The following is a 16,321-nucleotide window of genomic DNA, read 5'->3' on the forward strand; positions in this document are numbered from 1 at the left end:
AGAGAAATATACATTTAATTGGTCATATTTTATTAAGTCATTAGCAACATTGCTCTGAAAAAAGATCCTTATTCAGTGATCATTCTCAACCTCTTCTGTAATCCAAAACCTGGACACACTAAAACAAGCAGTAAAAGATCCAAGTGAAATGTTGACTTTTATGCCACTGGGAGTCTTTTTCCAGACTAAAGAAATGCTTGGCTTCTGAATTCAATTTTAAAACCGAGGTTTGGATTCAGTGTGGTCAAAGACCATGTGAAACTTGTCAGAGAGAGGAGTTCCCCAGAAATCACTCCAACCTGCCTCTCGCAATATGCCAAACCAAACATTGTAAATTTGAATCACTCAAAACAACAACAAAAGCAGCAATGAAGTATTTACTTCTAACAAGTACTGTAAGCTTTGCGCTGTTGAACGGCACAGAAAGAGTCAAATGCACTGTGAAACAGTACAGGGATATCTCCACAAACGCTCAAACGATGACAGAGCGAGGGGAAATGGAGCTGTAATCACAGTGGCCCAGTCATTTGCGCTGTTTTGGTACTTGGCAGTCTCGGCGTGCCATTGGCTGTCTCCCCGAGGTAAACTGGCAGCCTTAATCAAAGCCCACGGTCAGGGCTGAAAACAGGCCTGTCACAGACACAGCACAGCACAGCGCGGGCTATGCGTCTAGATGCAGCAGAACGATTTAGCGAAAACACCGCAAACGGGACTAGGCTACCTGACAGAAACCCCCTTCTGCAAAATACCTTGGCACGTGACACTGTGGTATATGAGCATTCTCAGCCAAGTCATTGAGATTAATACAAAATCATACTGCAAATAGGCTACTCACTGTCTGATACAAAGCCAGATTTATATAAAGACAATAACATATTTAATTTACGATACTTAAATTCCTTTCTGTATTGCGATGCCTGGCCAAAAGTACAGTGAACAGGGATATACCATTTTTATATATCACACTACACGCTAGAGATTTTTTTTCAGGAAGAACTCCAAAGCACCAGTGCTTGAGGAAATGAAGAGGTCATAGATCAGTACATACTGTAAATACTGCATACAACATTCTTTAAAAATTAAAACAGAAAAACAATGGGGAAGTAAAACATGACATGTAAGGCAGCGCTTCCCAACCGGTGTGCTGCGGCACTCTGGTGTGTGGTCAGGTGAGGTCAGGCATGTCGTGTGATTTTTTAAAAATGTAGAAGTTCAAACAAATTTTAAAAACCCCAGATGAACAAATCCCATTCACAAAAGAAAAAATAACTGTCATTAAAATCCATATCGCTCAAGTCCCCAAAAAAACATTTAGACCTACTGTTGAAGTGTCACATCAACGTCAGTGTGACACGAGACGCTGTAAATTTGGAATGTGTGCCGCGGAAGGAGAAAGTTGGGAAATGCGGATGTAAAGGATAAATCAAGTCAGCGGAATGCTGACATGATTTGTGAGAGTGTGGTTGTGCATTCCCGTGCATATATGTAAACGTGTGTGCGTGTGCATTAGTGCTTCTGTGTGTGTGTGTGTATGTGCGTGTGTGCATGCGTGTATGTAGGTGTATGTGTGTGTACCTGCGTGCGTGCGTGTGTGTGCTTGTTCGAGAGGTAGAGGAGCGGAATGAGCTCACCATGCTGGCATTCTTCATCACGTGGCTGATGACCACGATGACCCTCCCTCTGAAGCCCAGCAGGGTGCTGGTGACAGCGGTCTGGACCAGCTCCCCGTCCGGGCCGGACGCCGTGCTGCAGGGGATGTTGATGCTCCCCGGAACGTGACCGCGGTTGAAACTGGAAAAGGCACGTCAAGGCCAAGCGCAGCTCTGTTTGTGTACAGCACACCCTACATTTACACCTTTTCAGTCTGCTAACAGTTGACAGGTTCTTTTTTGTTGGAACGGAATTTAGGTTAAATTGGAATGGCAACAAAAGCAATATTGACTCCCACAGATAATTATCACCAAAGCAGTTTTAGTTTCAACATAAACAGCTTTAAAAATCGCACACAAAATCACACAGCTACAAAGGCAATGCATTTTGTTCATCTCCGAAACCAGAACTGAGACCTACATGTGCAGTAACAAAATAACACACACCAAACCTGTCGAAGGAAGAGAAAGCGAGAGGGGGAAAGAGGAAAAAGCAAAAGTCATGTCTGAGAAGTAGCTACAATCGCACTGCCACAAAGAATTGATATGGAAAAATAGTCCATTAACAACAATAGCTCTGTATATACTTTGAGTGTAGTTGAAAGGGGCTGAAAGTGCATATAAAACCAATGCAACCCTGACTTCATATAAATCTGACACAAAGCTGGTGGAGAAGACAAAAGCAAAGGGGAGACGTCAGCAGCTTAACCATCGTGAGCAAAAGAGAGAGAGAGGCTTATCATCCTGATTTGGAGTTTCAACACCATGATGAATCTCACCTTCCAGCCGCATGGGCTGAAATTTACATTAAAATACATTCCACGCAGTCTTTAAACAGCCAGGCTATTATGTCCCCCATAAAACAGACAGCTCACTGGCACGTCCCTGAGGGCCTGTGGGTATGGCCCTTGTAAATTCACATAGTAAAGACAATAGCAGGGCTTCGCTTAAATACCTGGAACAGCCAAATGGGAACATGCAGGCGAACAACCTTTCTAATTTAAAAAATATATATATTCCTAATTTAATCAAGAACGTTTCTTTTAAAAATAGAAATAGGGGTCAACAAAGCAGCATTATACCTTTAGCGTTCCCTTCTGTTTACTGAACTGCAAAATGTCACCATTTAGTGAGAAAATGAAGCACTTAACACCCTTAAATGCAGATTGACAGAATTTATGACAAACGTTCATCGCGCCCACGCACACTGTTATATAATTTAATGACAGCTCTTGGAATATTCCGGAATGACAGAACCAGTGAAAACTGGTGGCAGATATGAGGGCAGACGATACTTTCAGCCGGAACAGTCAGTCCAACCTCAACCGAGCTGCTGAAAATGATGTAGGTGTGAAGGGCCCCAACGGAGACATCTACGAGAAATGGGTAACAAGCCCTTTCTCTCCGAGAATGACGGGGGGAAACCATTAGCACACCGACATAATGAGGGAAGATTCCCAGAGAGGTGGTGCTAAAATATCACCGCTCGGTAGCACCGGATCAAGCCGAGCCAAGTGAAATATGTACACAGAGAGACTCGTATAACCGAGTAACCGTTCCCTGTAACTGCCTCTTTCAGTCTTAGCCCCTCTGCTAATCTGGGAAATGCATCATTACTGCCATGACCGCCTTAACTGCCTTATCTTTCAAAATGAAAAAAATGCAGAGCTCCTCATCTTAAATAATTCCATTCAGATTACTGTATTTTAGCCACGGTTACATTTAAGTCCATTTTATTTTTTTTAACCATTTTTGAACTGCCAATTTCCTCGAGTCCTTGGTGATTTTTTTAAAAGAGCAGGTCACACAGTGTACTACAGGAGAACCAGTACTGATCTGAGGAGAGGCACTTCTCTCCCTGATGAAAACGTTTAACCCTTGAGCTCCTGGTGACTCCTGCAGGGTCAATGTCATAGTCCAGACTAGCAATGTCTAAGCTACGGCCCACAGAATTTTACTCCGACCACATACAGACTAACTCACTCAAGACCTCTTAGTGTCATGTAATTCCTTGATAACAAATACAATTACACAGAGATAGGTTTATAGACACTATTTCAGTTTGATTCATTGTGTTGACAATAAGAGCTTATCTGTAAGAAAAGAACAATGCTTCACCAGAGGAACTGCCAACTGTAGCAACAAAACTTAGGTTATATGTAATTAAAATAGGTGCACATGGACATTTAGATAACTATATTTTACACTGTTGGTTGCACTCAGTCTGCTTATCTTACATTAGTATTCCACACCTGTACCCTCTAATGCTTTTCGAGCCTCTCTGCATCAGACAGTCTGAATGAGTCAGAATAAAGATACACTAAAAATATGCTGGTGGAATTAGATGTAACAATCATGCTTAATATGGTTTAGGCTGGATTTGAGGTTCTGAGGGATGTGTTTGCTTTTGGGGACAACCGTGACTGATGGTGGTGGCTTAGCCATTCGCGACAACGCCGGGAGGTCTGGTCAGAGGCAAATGCTCTAAGCCTCGAATCCGTCCATTTCCCCCGGGAGCCCGTTCGGGAGGACTCCGTCCAAAAAGCCTGGCCTTCACAAGGCCTCTCCGCTGATCCAAAGTGATTAACGGAGCTACGGCTCTCTTTAAACAATTAACATTTCCACTCAGAAGAATGCTTTCTTTTCAAAACGAAAGCATGCTTTCATTAAACACTGGCATGCGCACATGCACGTACGCACACGCGCCCTTCTCGCACACACATGCGCGCACACGCACATTAGCACTTACCAGAACAAAACAAAAAAAAAAGTCTGTTAACAGAGAGAGAGAGAGTGCTGACTGGGCGCATGAGGTATTAAAGTTCGGCCTGTCTCAGCGGTGAGCCGAGGTAGATTTAGGGGCCTATTGAATTTGGCAACTTTTTTAAATTTTTTTTTATTGCGGAGCTTTTTCAAAAAACGCACCCGCGAGAGAGCTGTGTGGCCCTCCTTTCACTGCGGCTGGAATTAATCAGAGACCGGCCTCACCGCTGAGCACAGATTACACACCCCTACAGGGTGTCTCTCCTTTTCATACCTTAAAGAGAGAAAAAATGGACCGTTGCTGTGAATAGAGGGGTTGGGTTTTAATCAAATGTGCCCTACTTGCACAGTCGTACGCATTTGCTCAGAAGGCACTCTTTTTTTTTCCAGGCGGATGTAATGGCGGCGCATTTGCGAGTAACCCTTTCATGCAACTCCCGGGCCGCTACTCAAAGTTGTTCAAGTTACGTGCCAATGAAACGCAATTCAGAAGGCTGTGGCATGTGTCAATCAGTCAAACAATGATCGCATTGAAAAAAAAAAAAAAACCTTTTCAACTTCTCTACCTTCCACAACGTCAGACAAAAGCCATAGTCCATTACTTCAAACGCGCACGGAAAGATCTCGTGAATATGAATTATGCAACTTATTTCACCGTCTGCAAAGACAATAATTAAAACACAATAAAATAAATTAATTCCAGAGCTATGAGCGGCACACGCTTCCTATTTAGTATTCTGCCACGGGTCACGTCAGTCATGATTCATTTCAGAGCTAACGCAACAGCCAAGAAGCGCTGCGCTCACATGCAAAACGTTTTGTGGAAATAATAAAAACAGGAAGCCTTAACAGCCGTGCTGAATGGATTGCCTTCGGGCCAAGATGACATCGCTCTCACAGATGCCGGGGCCCTTAAGACGGAGCATGCATCTGAACCCCAGAGAACGTTCAGATGTGTCCGATGCACCAGACCGGCCAACCACAGAGTGCCCCGGAGGCCGATTCGGACAGGTTCAGGTCCACGGTTCGTTTTCATCGTGGTGCTGTTTGCTGGCACACAAGGGGGACTTACAGCAATGGGGCTTCGGGATTGGGTGCTAAGAGAGGCCACGAGGAGAGGAGAAACGTGATTGGTTATTTTTTCGACGTGCCCTCAGATAGAAATGCAACCACACTGCATAAGCGAGGGACGCCACACGTTTGGGGAAACACCGCTCGCTGCGTGAGCTGGAATCCGTCTGTTAGCTACGCCTAGAGCAGCTCTCCAAGGAGAACACCTAAAATTCCCATGCAATTATTCTCTAATTGGACAGGATTTACCGAACACAAAATACATCTCCCACAGTACGAGCCTCAGTACACCGTGGAGACGGCAGCCAATCAAGTCCAAATTAGACTGCAGTATGAATATTTTTATATAATTCATTAAACGGTAAATATCAATCTGCAATTCCTACAGCTTAATAAGCCATAATGAAGCAGAGTGGATCCATTTATCTTTGCTGTAATTCAATTAGTTTTGAGTACATAATGAACCGGATAAGAAACTGAAATACAAATTCAAAATCACTCCACAGATCTGTGAACCATCAATATGAATTTAAATTAAAAAATAAAATTTCATTAAAATCGCTAAAATTAAAAAACTACTGATGAACATATATATAAACTATCGATGTTACATATACAATGTATGTAGGAATTCATTCTCTTTACCACAGTTCAAACCACTTTTAATTTAATTTAAATATTTGTCCTCTGTAAAGAGAGAATGTGATCCTTGATTTGTTTGCCAGAGAACAAGCTGCAAATGTTTGTGAAATCCTCCACTAGCATTTTCTGAATTGCATACATAAAAACCCAACTGTAACATCTTCAACACATAACACTGAGAAATGTTAGCACTTACTGATAATAATTATAACAAGTGGGTGATAAACAAACACAAATTGAGGCTCCCTGGTGTCTCTTTGACTGCACGCAACTTTTAAAGTTAACTTTTTAAAACCGTTATGAAACACGGTGAACTGCCCCAAACAATATACCAGAAATACCAAAAGAATAATTATGAGCAGCTCTCATACCATGCAGAGAATGTGCCAATTAATCAACAAAGCTGCTGTTGTGCTTTTCAAACAAATGTTTGTATTCATATTTCAAACATGACCTTCACATAAAAAATGGGAGCACTTTGGTCTGCATTGAATGGAAAATGCCAAAGTAGCAAAAAAAAGAATTCCTGATAAATGTTTTTTTCGGCACACACTGGTGTCTGCATTTTTATCAGGTTTATCATGACAGTTCACAAGAATATTTTCCTTGGCAGCACTGGCAATTTCTGTGCGCTTCCAATAGTGCTTCATCTGTAACTTGCTCGAATTGACAAATGTAGCCTTTCAGCTGATCAACCAGTCAATCAATCAACCAATCATCCAAGAGAGTCAATGAACCAATCAACCAATCAAATTGACCAACCGAACAACCGACCACCCAGAGGCAGGGAAGTGGAGTGTTTCCGCGTGGGCTGCAACGCAGGAACAAAGGATACTCCTCGCTGCTGCGGATGTCCAGAGCCAGGATCTTGGGCTTGCCGGACTTGGTCCTCTTGGTGGGGGTTTTGAAGTGGGCGGGGCCAGACAGCTCGCACAGGTCGATGAAGTCCTCGACAGAGATGCGGGGGGAAACCTCGCCCTTCAGATCGCTCAGCTTGAGGGGCTCCCGGGACTGTGGGGGGAGGGGGGTAAAGTGAGGCATTTTAAATACAGTGGTAACGTGACACTACAAAAAATCCCTCTTCCACACACCTCACAGTAGTTACAAGAGAGTCAGGATCAGACCTGGGTCAAATATGTATTTGTTTCGGATTCAAATACTTTTTTTTGCTCTATTGATCGTGCCTGGGGTAACTGAGCCTGCCAATATGACTAGAAGGCGCGGTTTGCACTTTTTTACTGGTTCCAATACACCAGACAAGATCAGTAAAGTGCAGAAAAGTATTTGAATCCAAAACAAATACGTATTTGACCCAGGCCTGATCAGGATTCAAGGATCCTTGTTAGCAGCAGAGCTACCATGCAGCACAGACAATCAATGACTTACAGGAAAATATCAAAAAGTTACATTCAAATATTTTTTGAATCCAAAAACCACAAAATTGGAACAGAACTCAGCTAGATGAGTGCACGGTGGTCTGTTGGGTGTACGTGTGGACCACATTCCATTCCAAGAGTGACTTCAAAAAACCTTATTAGTTGCTGGATCCAACCCAGACAGCAGCACTGGTGGTCATTTATAATTATCTTGCGAATTAAACCATTAATTTAATGAGGCCTCGACCCAATACGGTTTATCTCGCCACTAAAGTGTCCTGTGTTTTAGATTAAGGAATCGATCACCTAAGAGCTGCTGCATGGAGGCAGAGAGGAGACAAGTGCCCTCGCTTTCACCCCGACTCTGATCAATCCGTAAAGCTCACATCCACAGCTATTCTCCAACAGCACACCACAATCTCATGAAATTTAAACGCTGACGAAATATTTAATTGTACAACTGATTTGAATCATTTGCTAATCTCGCCTGGAGCAGCTACAACATACGAGGCTACAATGCACAGAGAGTGATGCTAAAAGGCGCTAACCTGTGGTCCTTGGTGTCGTAATAAAAATTCTATGCGAGGTTAAACCCAACGTGCTTTCAAATTCCCACAAAAAATCTCTATTTATCCACGTAATCACCCATCTGCATCTAACTGGCTACATAACCCTCTGTACAGCCAAGCCAAATTGATCTCCCAAGCCATTGCCGCACATGAGAATTGAGTTCTCATTTAGCACACCAGGTTAAATAGAAAATAAAGGCATAAATAATCAATACAGTTTACGCGCACTGTATGATTCCACAGCATGGTGGGGGATGCAATGTCATGGGTGAGCAAGTCCAGCCAGAAGCAAAGAGACCCTACAGCATCCCGGAACGGTACCAATGAGACTGACCCAATTTAATTTTATTATCTGGGATTTCCATCATCCCTCTGCAATGCCCCCATGCAACAATTTATGGGGATGGGAGAGGAATGGGGGGGTGAAAATATCAGTGCAATACGAAAAGTGCTTTCATCCATGAAATAAAACAGCTGTGCTTGAGTAGGAGGGTTTTGCTGCACCCCTCCAAACGGCCTCTGTCCCAGCCCTCCCTAACAGCACTGGGAGGGAGGGAGGGAGGGAGACAAAGAGAGAGAGAGAGAGAGAGAGAGAGAGACTGCCATAACTCTCGTCCACCTACACCGCTAGCTAATGCTCTTTCTCTGTGAGTCTGTGGATAAGCTCCAGTGAGCAGTACCCCTGGCCACAGGCACTGTTACTCGCGCTGGCTGAAGTGTAATTGGCAGTCAGTGAACATCAGGGCTCGGTGCGGCCCAGTGCTATTTTTTTTTTTTGGGTGGGGGGGGCATCTCTGATATACTGTACGTGTGGGAGCTCTCAGCCCTCTCCTCTCATATTTGTAATCATCCCTGACATTTCACGCTTCCCTCCCTTAAATGATGCACTTGTGAAGTCACAGCCAGCCCCCCCAAGCAACCCCCCCCCCCCCCCCCCTGAGTTTCTGCAGACACACGCGGCTGCTGTCTCGAAAACAGCATACTCTCTCATCGAAACCTGAACCCACCCCCTCAAAAAAGATAACCGGCATAATAAAAAAAAGAGTGCCTTCGTGTGCTTACATGCAACCACAGTCCCACATCTCCGACTCTGTCACACATACACTTTATACCTTTCGAAAGTCTACCTGCACACATGAACAAGTTTGCACACCTTAACAGAGACATAGATGCGTGCACCGCACACACAATCTGACAGTAGTACGTAAATGTGAAGAAATCCACTTACAACTTACTAATCCATTTACAACACTGAATAACAAAATATGTCCAAATTGACCTGCCATTATGCATTTCTGCAAAATCACAGCAAAGGAATTCAAAGAAAATTATAAATTAGACTAGAACATAAGAACAAAGACCAAGGCTGAGAACAGACCATTCAGCCCACCTCAGTTCATTGCTTCCTACCATTTAAAATAAATCTCCCAGTGACCCATTTGGCCTCTGCCTCCACTACAAATCCTCATTATTATAAGTTTGCTGCATTGTTCCCCATATAAAGAGATATTATAAATGTCAGCGAAAATTACTTCCCACTTTCATTTGTTCATTTGTGACAAGCTTGGCAGATCACCTTGTTAATTCCATTTAAAAATCTAAAGAGGTCATTCAAAGCACCAATCTACACAAAAGGTCCTAACCTCTGGTTATGTCAGGTCACGGTCTGTAACCCTCGGAGCTGTGGGGTGGGGGAGGGGGCACATTTGTCCAAAACCACTACAGTTACCTGGATCAAGCAATGAAGGGCCAAAGGACCATTGGTCTTAGACCTGGAACCAGATAAAACTACAGAGTACTGATTCTGGGTGCTTTTCCTTTTAAAAACAGGACAAAAAGGAACCCACAATACAATATATTGACTGCGCTACTGGAGCTGGTTCCAGGCTGAATAAGAAAGAAAAAAATATCGGCCCTCAAAGCCCCGAGACATATAGCCGATTACAGGCGAAGATTCACAGCCAAGCTTTCCAAACAGATTAACATTTTCTTTGTCCAATGAGAAAAGATGTAATGAGGCAAACTGGCCCGACACCAGCCAGACGAGTCTTCCGGAGAATTCTCTCTCACCGCCCAGGTTGTGCACTCAGAATAAAAGTGAGGCAGCTTTCCCGCTCTCATCTGCACCATCCAGAACGTGAGGCTAAACTTCGGTCACATGACACGCTAACACCCATCAATTTTAATGGTTGCAGGAGGAAAGCTAATGTGTTGGTAGAGTTATTACCGTTTCAAATGAAATAGTTTAAGTAATAATTTAATATAGTTTAAACCATGAAAAAACCATATCACTTAATATGAGAGGCTAGCCATCTGCTCAAATTTCTATCTGACTGCCTGAGTAGGCTATAAGGCCTCAAAATTTTGCTTTGAGTCAGAAGACCTAACGTCTAATTCGGTTAATTTTTCCTACAAATTGTGGAAGTGCCATCTTCATCTCTTCTGCCAACATGTTTACTTCAAGTAGACACTGGAAAAATCTGCTAGTTTTTCCCACTGTTCTCTGTCTGGCTAAGTGCTTAAAAGGCTGTTTCCCTATAATGTAACAAGGAAAAATGGCTCCATACTTCAGTTATCTACACCAGAGTGACTTTAAAAGAAATGGAGAACATAGGTGTTCGACTCAGGAATACAATAGTGCAACATTGCCAAGAAGGCACAGAAGGTCCATTGATAATCGGCAAGTGCAAAGTTAGCTGAACAAATCAATAATTAATATTGAAAATGAAAGTAAATACCACTACACAGCTATACGTACAACATGACAATCCTAACTTGAATAAGGTTATATAGCCTTACATACAGATTCAACACACTCTAGAGAATGGTTTGGGCGATTCTGACAAATATCAGCCACTAAGATGCGGTTCAGTACAGCCTTAACAGCCAAATAACTTACTGGACTGTTTGGGCAGTCAGGCATTTAACATTGGCAATGTGGTGGCTAGACAAGAGGAGATCTATAACAAGTAGTGAACAGTCTGCATTTTCTTGCAAATGCTTATTTTACAATTCTAAACAGATTTTAGCCTGTTTTTCTCATGACAGATCAAAGATAAATACTTCATACTGCTAGCAGCCAAAGCACGGGCATCTCAACAAGAATAACAATTTCATTTTCTGCACTCTGTACTGGGTGGATTCCATACCTCCTTCAGTAAATTTGGGAGCACTCCGTCTCCCCTGATTGACTTGTCCTGGCATTGGGGCTGGAGCAGCTCCAATGAAGAAAATGAAAAGAAAAAAACAAGTCTGAACCCTTTCAGCTTTTTTTGGTTCCTGCTTTTACAGCAGTTCCCCCCCAGGCTCATATTCTGAAGAAGGGGCTCCTCTCCAGGACCATGTAGAGGACCATGGACCAGGACCATGTAGAGCGCATGTTCCACATCTTTATGAGCGACGGTAGAAGTTTTGCAAAACTTAAATCGACGCAAACTTTTATTTTATTTTCATTGACGGATAGCCTCCATCTCCATCTTTGAATCTGAATGTAATAAAACCGTGTCCTGAAGGGTATGCAGAAATCAAGCGTGGAGACCTTCCACGGACGCCAGCAAACTCTCAGCCTCAGTGAGAGAAACCGACGTTCCCCCGGGATGATAGATATTGGTAAATACATCACAGAGCTCAATGACTTGGGACAGATTGCAATTTTACAGGCCTGTCGCGCATGGTTGGGCCTGAACGAGGTGTGTGGGGGGGTGGGCTGGGGGGGAGGGCCGGACGGGGGAACTTGGCAGAGGGAGGCTGCTTAGCGTCATTACGGCTATCAGGCCTGCTTCCTTCATTTATTTGTGCAATCTACAGAGCAGGAAGACAGCAAGGTCGCTGTCTGGCGAACGCCGAGCTCGCTACAGTCATGGAACTTTGACGGCTCCGACAATCAAAAACCAGGTAAACAGGCACACAGCAAGCAAACACGCGGGCGTCTGCTCCACAGTGAGGAATGCTTTTAAAGGATTACTCACGTTTGGGGGAGAAAACAAACACATCACAGAGTCGCCTAAGACGTATCACTGCTAGCTGAGCCCGTACTCAGACACGGTTCTCCAGAGCCGGCCTGCTCTCCGCAGTGGCGTGGAGAGCCCGACGCCGACCCGTCTCTTTAAGCCCGGGCGGGCGCACCGATCCGCTTTTAGGGAGTCGCTTTCAGGGGGCGCGTTTCAGGGGCGCGTTTCAGGGATGCGCCCTCGCTTTCCGCCCCCGCTGGCAGGACCGCGGGCAAGACAGAAACCGCCAACAGTCACCTCCAGGTCAAAGGTTAAGAGTCAAAAGTCCAAAAAAATAAAAAAGTCATGGCTCCAACTCAGGAAGTTTTTCTTTCCCTTTTCCCCCTGGACTGGAGATATGGTGTGTTAATCACTTTGGGCGCATTAATGACCATGATAAAGCAAGGCTCCAATGAGTGAGGTATTGGGAGTCGAGACAGAAGACAGCTTTAAGCACAGTATATCTAATGGTTTGTTTAGATTTTAAAAGCAAAGTAAATCCCTGTGAAGGACCGAAATCGCATTTGGTTTCCTGTACCATCTGTGCGTGTTTTTGGAAAATAATAAAAGCTGAGAGGAATGAAGCAGAGGAGAGCATTCAGAACAGAAATAAAACTTTCTTACATAGGTTCGAACAAATTAACTTATTTCCGCAAACATATGCAGCCAATTTGATCAATGGCTGAAGGAGAGGGTTCAGGAGTACACCATATTAGAGTTATAAAACTCTAATAGATAGGTCAACTTGATTGGTATTTAAATCATCATGGTTCAGTACATCAACTAAATAGTTCGCTTGTAAGTTCTAACCTTATTCCTTTGTAACCTTATTAACTATTAAGCTGCAATAGTTGCACATCAGTTCATATATATAGCTTGATATATGATGTAAAGAGTAAAAACAAACAAAATTTAGTTGAGCTTATCCATAAATCATGATCGGTATTGTTAATCTGCACAATCTGAATTCAATGACAATGCAAACAAACTGAAATAATAATAATCCTGCCAGTGTTAACTTTATATGACAGACACGGCATCCCCACTGGCACACTCAGAAAAGGAGCTTGCCATGTGCACATGTTGCACCCTGCGGTGGAAGGTTTGACCCTTCATTTACCAGAGCAGGAGGAGGACACAATAGGCATTCTGCCCACAGGAGTACGGTGGGTTTTAAATGCCCCACGGTTCCTTGGGATACTGTTGCATGGTTCCGCCCAGTGATTCCTCAGGCGCCCAAGGGTTTCAGCTGTTAAGTGAGACCTGTCCTGTAATTGGTGCCAACTCTCCTGTAACACTGTGGCGTGTGAAATAGTCCCTGGCTTTGGAGCGAAGAAGTGCCACAGTAATGACTGAAAGAATCACCATTTGTGATGGCACATAATAGGAGAAAACAGGGGGTAAAACCAATTTTTTTTTTTAAACATAGGCTATATAGTTCATTATATATATATTGACACCGCTATATCCGTAGTGAACACAAACACGCGCACTCATGCACGCACAAAAAAATACACACAAACCCACACGCGCACACGCACGCACGCACACAAAAATGCCCGCAAAAACCGACACGCACGCAATCGCATGTGCCTGCATGAGCTCACTCCTGCCAAAACAAAAACGAGCTAAAAGTTCATTTTCAGGCCATGCAGTGACTTCACTGACAAGGCGTGCCGTGCTTGCCAACTCACACAATGCGCTGAAGGACGACGCTCCCGAGGACGGTGACATTGATTTGGCGAGACTGCAGACTACAATGCACAGGACCGATGCAGACAGGTTTTAAATGACACACCGCCTCGGGCAATTGACAAGATGATAACTGTGGCACGTCAGAGGTCGCTTTTTTAAGGTTGTATTGGATTACATGCTACTTTGTTTACATACAAGATTTATTCCAGTACGGTACACAGATGAAACTGGATCCTGACTCCGAGAGAAAAATAACAACTTGAATAATATGTTCATTACCCGTGTTTGTTTACGTACGGTTTAAAAACAGCGTATACATGTCTGAGGATGCCAATATAGTATTAATATAACATAAAGACACTTATTTTTCCTGTCAGTTACAAGTTATGTTCAGAATAACGTCTTGCAGGCATTACATTTTTTCATTGAACCTTTTCACTCCGGTTAAAGCCGATTTCATATTTGGAGGAACAGCCCTCAAAGTTACAGTCTCTGTAGCAAGACTAAGTAGATATCTGGAAGCTATGTGAATCCATTAAAAGAAAAAAAGCACTCCAGATGAACAAAGACATTTCACTTAGTTCTGACTTCCTCTCAGTATTCACAGTGTTGCTCAGTTCTATTTATGGGCCCACTGTCGTTGCAGGCATTCCTGTAAAGTAAATCACTTTCTCTCTCTCTCTCTGTCTCTCTCTCTCTCTCACTCTCTCAGCTGTCACCAAGCTTTGAGAAGATTTTTAAAACAAAATCCCTTTCAATATCTCCTAACCAGAGCCAAACAGTCCACGTGCACGAAGCTCGGTTTGATGTTGTGAAACGGTCATAATTACCGCGGAATGAGATAAAATGTCAGAATTGGATGCCGTACAGGCTCGGTAGATGCGGCTGCCAGCGCTTTGTCGTTTCTCTTCTCATTTGCAATCATTTAATTTGCTTTTCCATGCACAGTGAAACAACTCACCTGTCCCAAATGGCCACTAAAGTGACAAGCCTCACCATACTATACCACTACATTTACACATTGTTTCTCTATATACAAAACCACAGTTAGACTAGCTGCTTGTTACAGTTTTCCTTAATGCACTGGAGGATTCTGTCTGTGATAAACCTATTTTGTTGCTACAGTGTCTGCAGACTCCACAAAAGGAATCAAAAAAAGAAAAAGAAAGGCTAGTTCAATACAGTATTTAAAGATGAAGGCTTACGTGAATGGCTTATCCATTTTAAGATTACGCAGATCGGATTGCTTTTTGCTTTTGATTGAACAGTGATAAGCTAATGAGAAAGTTTGCGAGACTGGTCCATGTCAAAGAGGAAAAATAAAATGGAAAGACAGATGAAAGGAAGGAATAACAAAGGTTCTGGGCGTACATGGGCTTGCTTCAGACCTATACTACACTTTCAGCCTTTAACCTTTAGCCCATTCTAAATCTGTTCATATCTATACGGAAAAAGCTCAGGGTGAACTTGCTGTGAGAGTTTCCCCCTGTGGGCTACTGTCCAGTAAACCAATGGTGAAAAAAAATGTGAAACAATCATTTTTTCCATGGTGAATGGGGTGAAAATGAATGCCATTTGGGTGTGACTGTCAATGTTTTGAGTTTAAATCTGTTGGCCAAGTCACCTGCACCAGTGGAAACAATTTAAACGTATATAGCCTATAAGGTATGTACGCATGTACGTATGTATATGTCCATCAGAACTGAATCTGTTAAATGGCTTTGTTTTTTACAAGTGCATAAGTTTTTATAGATATTTTATTTTGATCAGAAATGAACTAAAATGGCTGGCTAAATTAAGCAAATAAGTTTGGGATCAAACTGGAAATGTTCATTTGTTGGCTGAGGAAGCACGACGTCGCAGAAGGACTTCTCAATACAGTCATATAAAAAAATATAAAAAATGTATTCATCCATCTTAATGGCCATAAATACAATTTATGTTAAGTTAAGCCTAATACTGTGCAATTATGAACCTTCAGCCATTAGGCCCGTGTACGGATGAGCTGTAAAGATGTTATCAGAAAGAGGAATGTCTTCTTCAGTCAAAGGCTGCTGAGCAAGCATGTGGAGCAGAAAATGTGGTGGGGAATTCTTGGGAGGGTAATGTAGAGGTCTGGACAGATTGGATGTATGCTGTTGTACCAATGAAAACAGGAGAGGAAGAGGAAAAGGAAAAACAGGAGGCTTTCAGTTTAAAAGTGGCATGGATTCTGAACCATAAGCGTACAGATTCTGATGTATTCCTGTGTTACAATGGTGAGTACCAGTGCTTTAGCGGGTTTGCGGTCCAAAGCAAGATAATATACTTGGGTAACAGTGTATTACAATGGTTAGGGAACTGAACTTGTAACCTACAGTTTGCGGGTTGAAACTTCAGGAAGGACACTGCTTCAGTATATGTCCAGCTGTATAAATTAATACTATACAAACATGCAAGAGCAGCGTAAGTCTGCACAAGAGTGTCTGCTAAGTGCAATGTAATGTAATACTCCACAGCAGGTAATACAGCAATGTTTTGTTTCCAGGGGCTATACATGTGAGCATATTCATTTTATAGCGCTTATT

General features: G+C 43.0%; 1 protein-coding gene across 2 annotated transcripts in view; it reads right to left on the bottom strand.

Annotated features, from left to right (window-relative positions):
* tbck (TBC1 domain containing kinase) overlaps positions 1-16,321 on the bottom strand; it is a 52,138-nt gene that overhangs the window by 10,185 nt on the left and 25,632 nt on the right. For both annotated transcript variants that reach the window (XM_035418407.1, XM_035418406.1), the window contains exons 24-25: positions 6,961-7,136; positions 1,632-1,791 (exon numbers count right to left, since the gene is read on the bottom strand). In XM_035418407.1, the coding sequence (XP_035274298.1) occupies positions 1,632-1,791; positions 6,961-7,136 (336 nt within the window). The remainder of the gene's footprint in view (positions 1-1,631; positions 1,792-6,960; positions 7,137-16,321) is intronic.

Source organism: Anguilla anguilla, chromosome 5, assembly GCF_013347855.1.
Source record: "Anguilla anguilla isolate fAngAng1 chromosome 5, fAngAng1.pri, whole genome shotgun sequence".
NCBI lineage: Eukaryota > Metazoa > Chordata > Actinopteri > Anguilliformes > Anguillidae > Anguilla > Anguilla anguilla.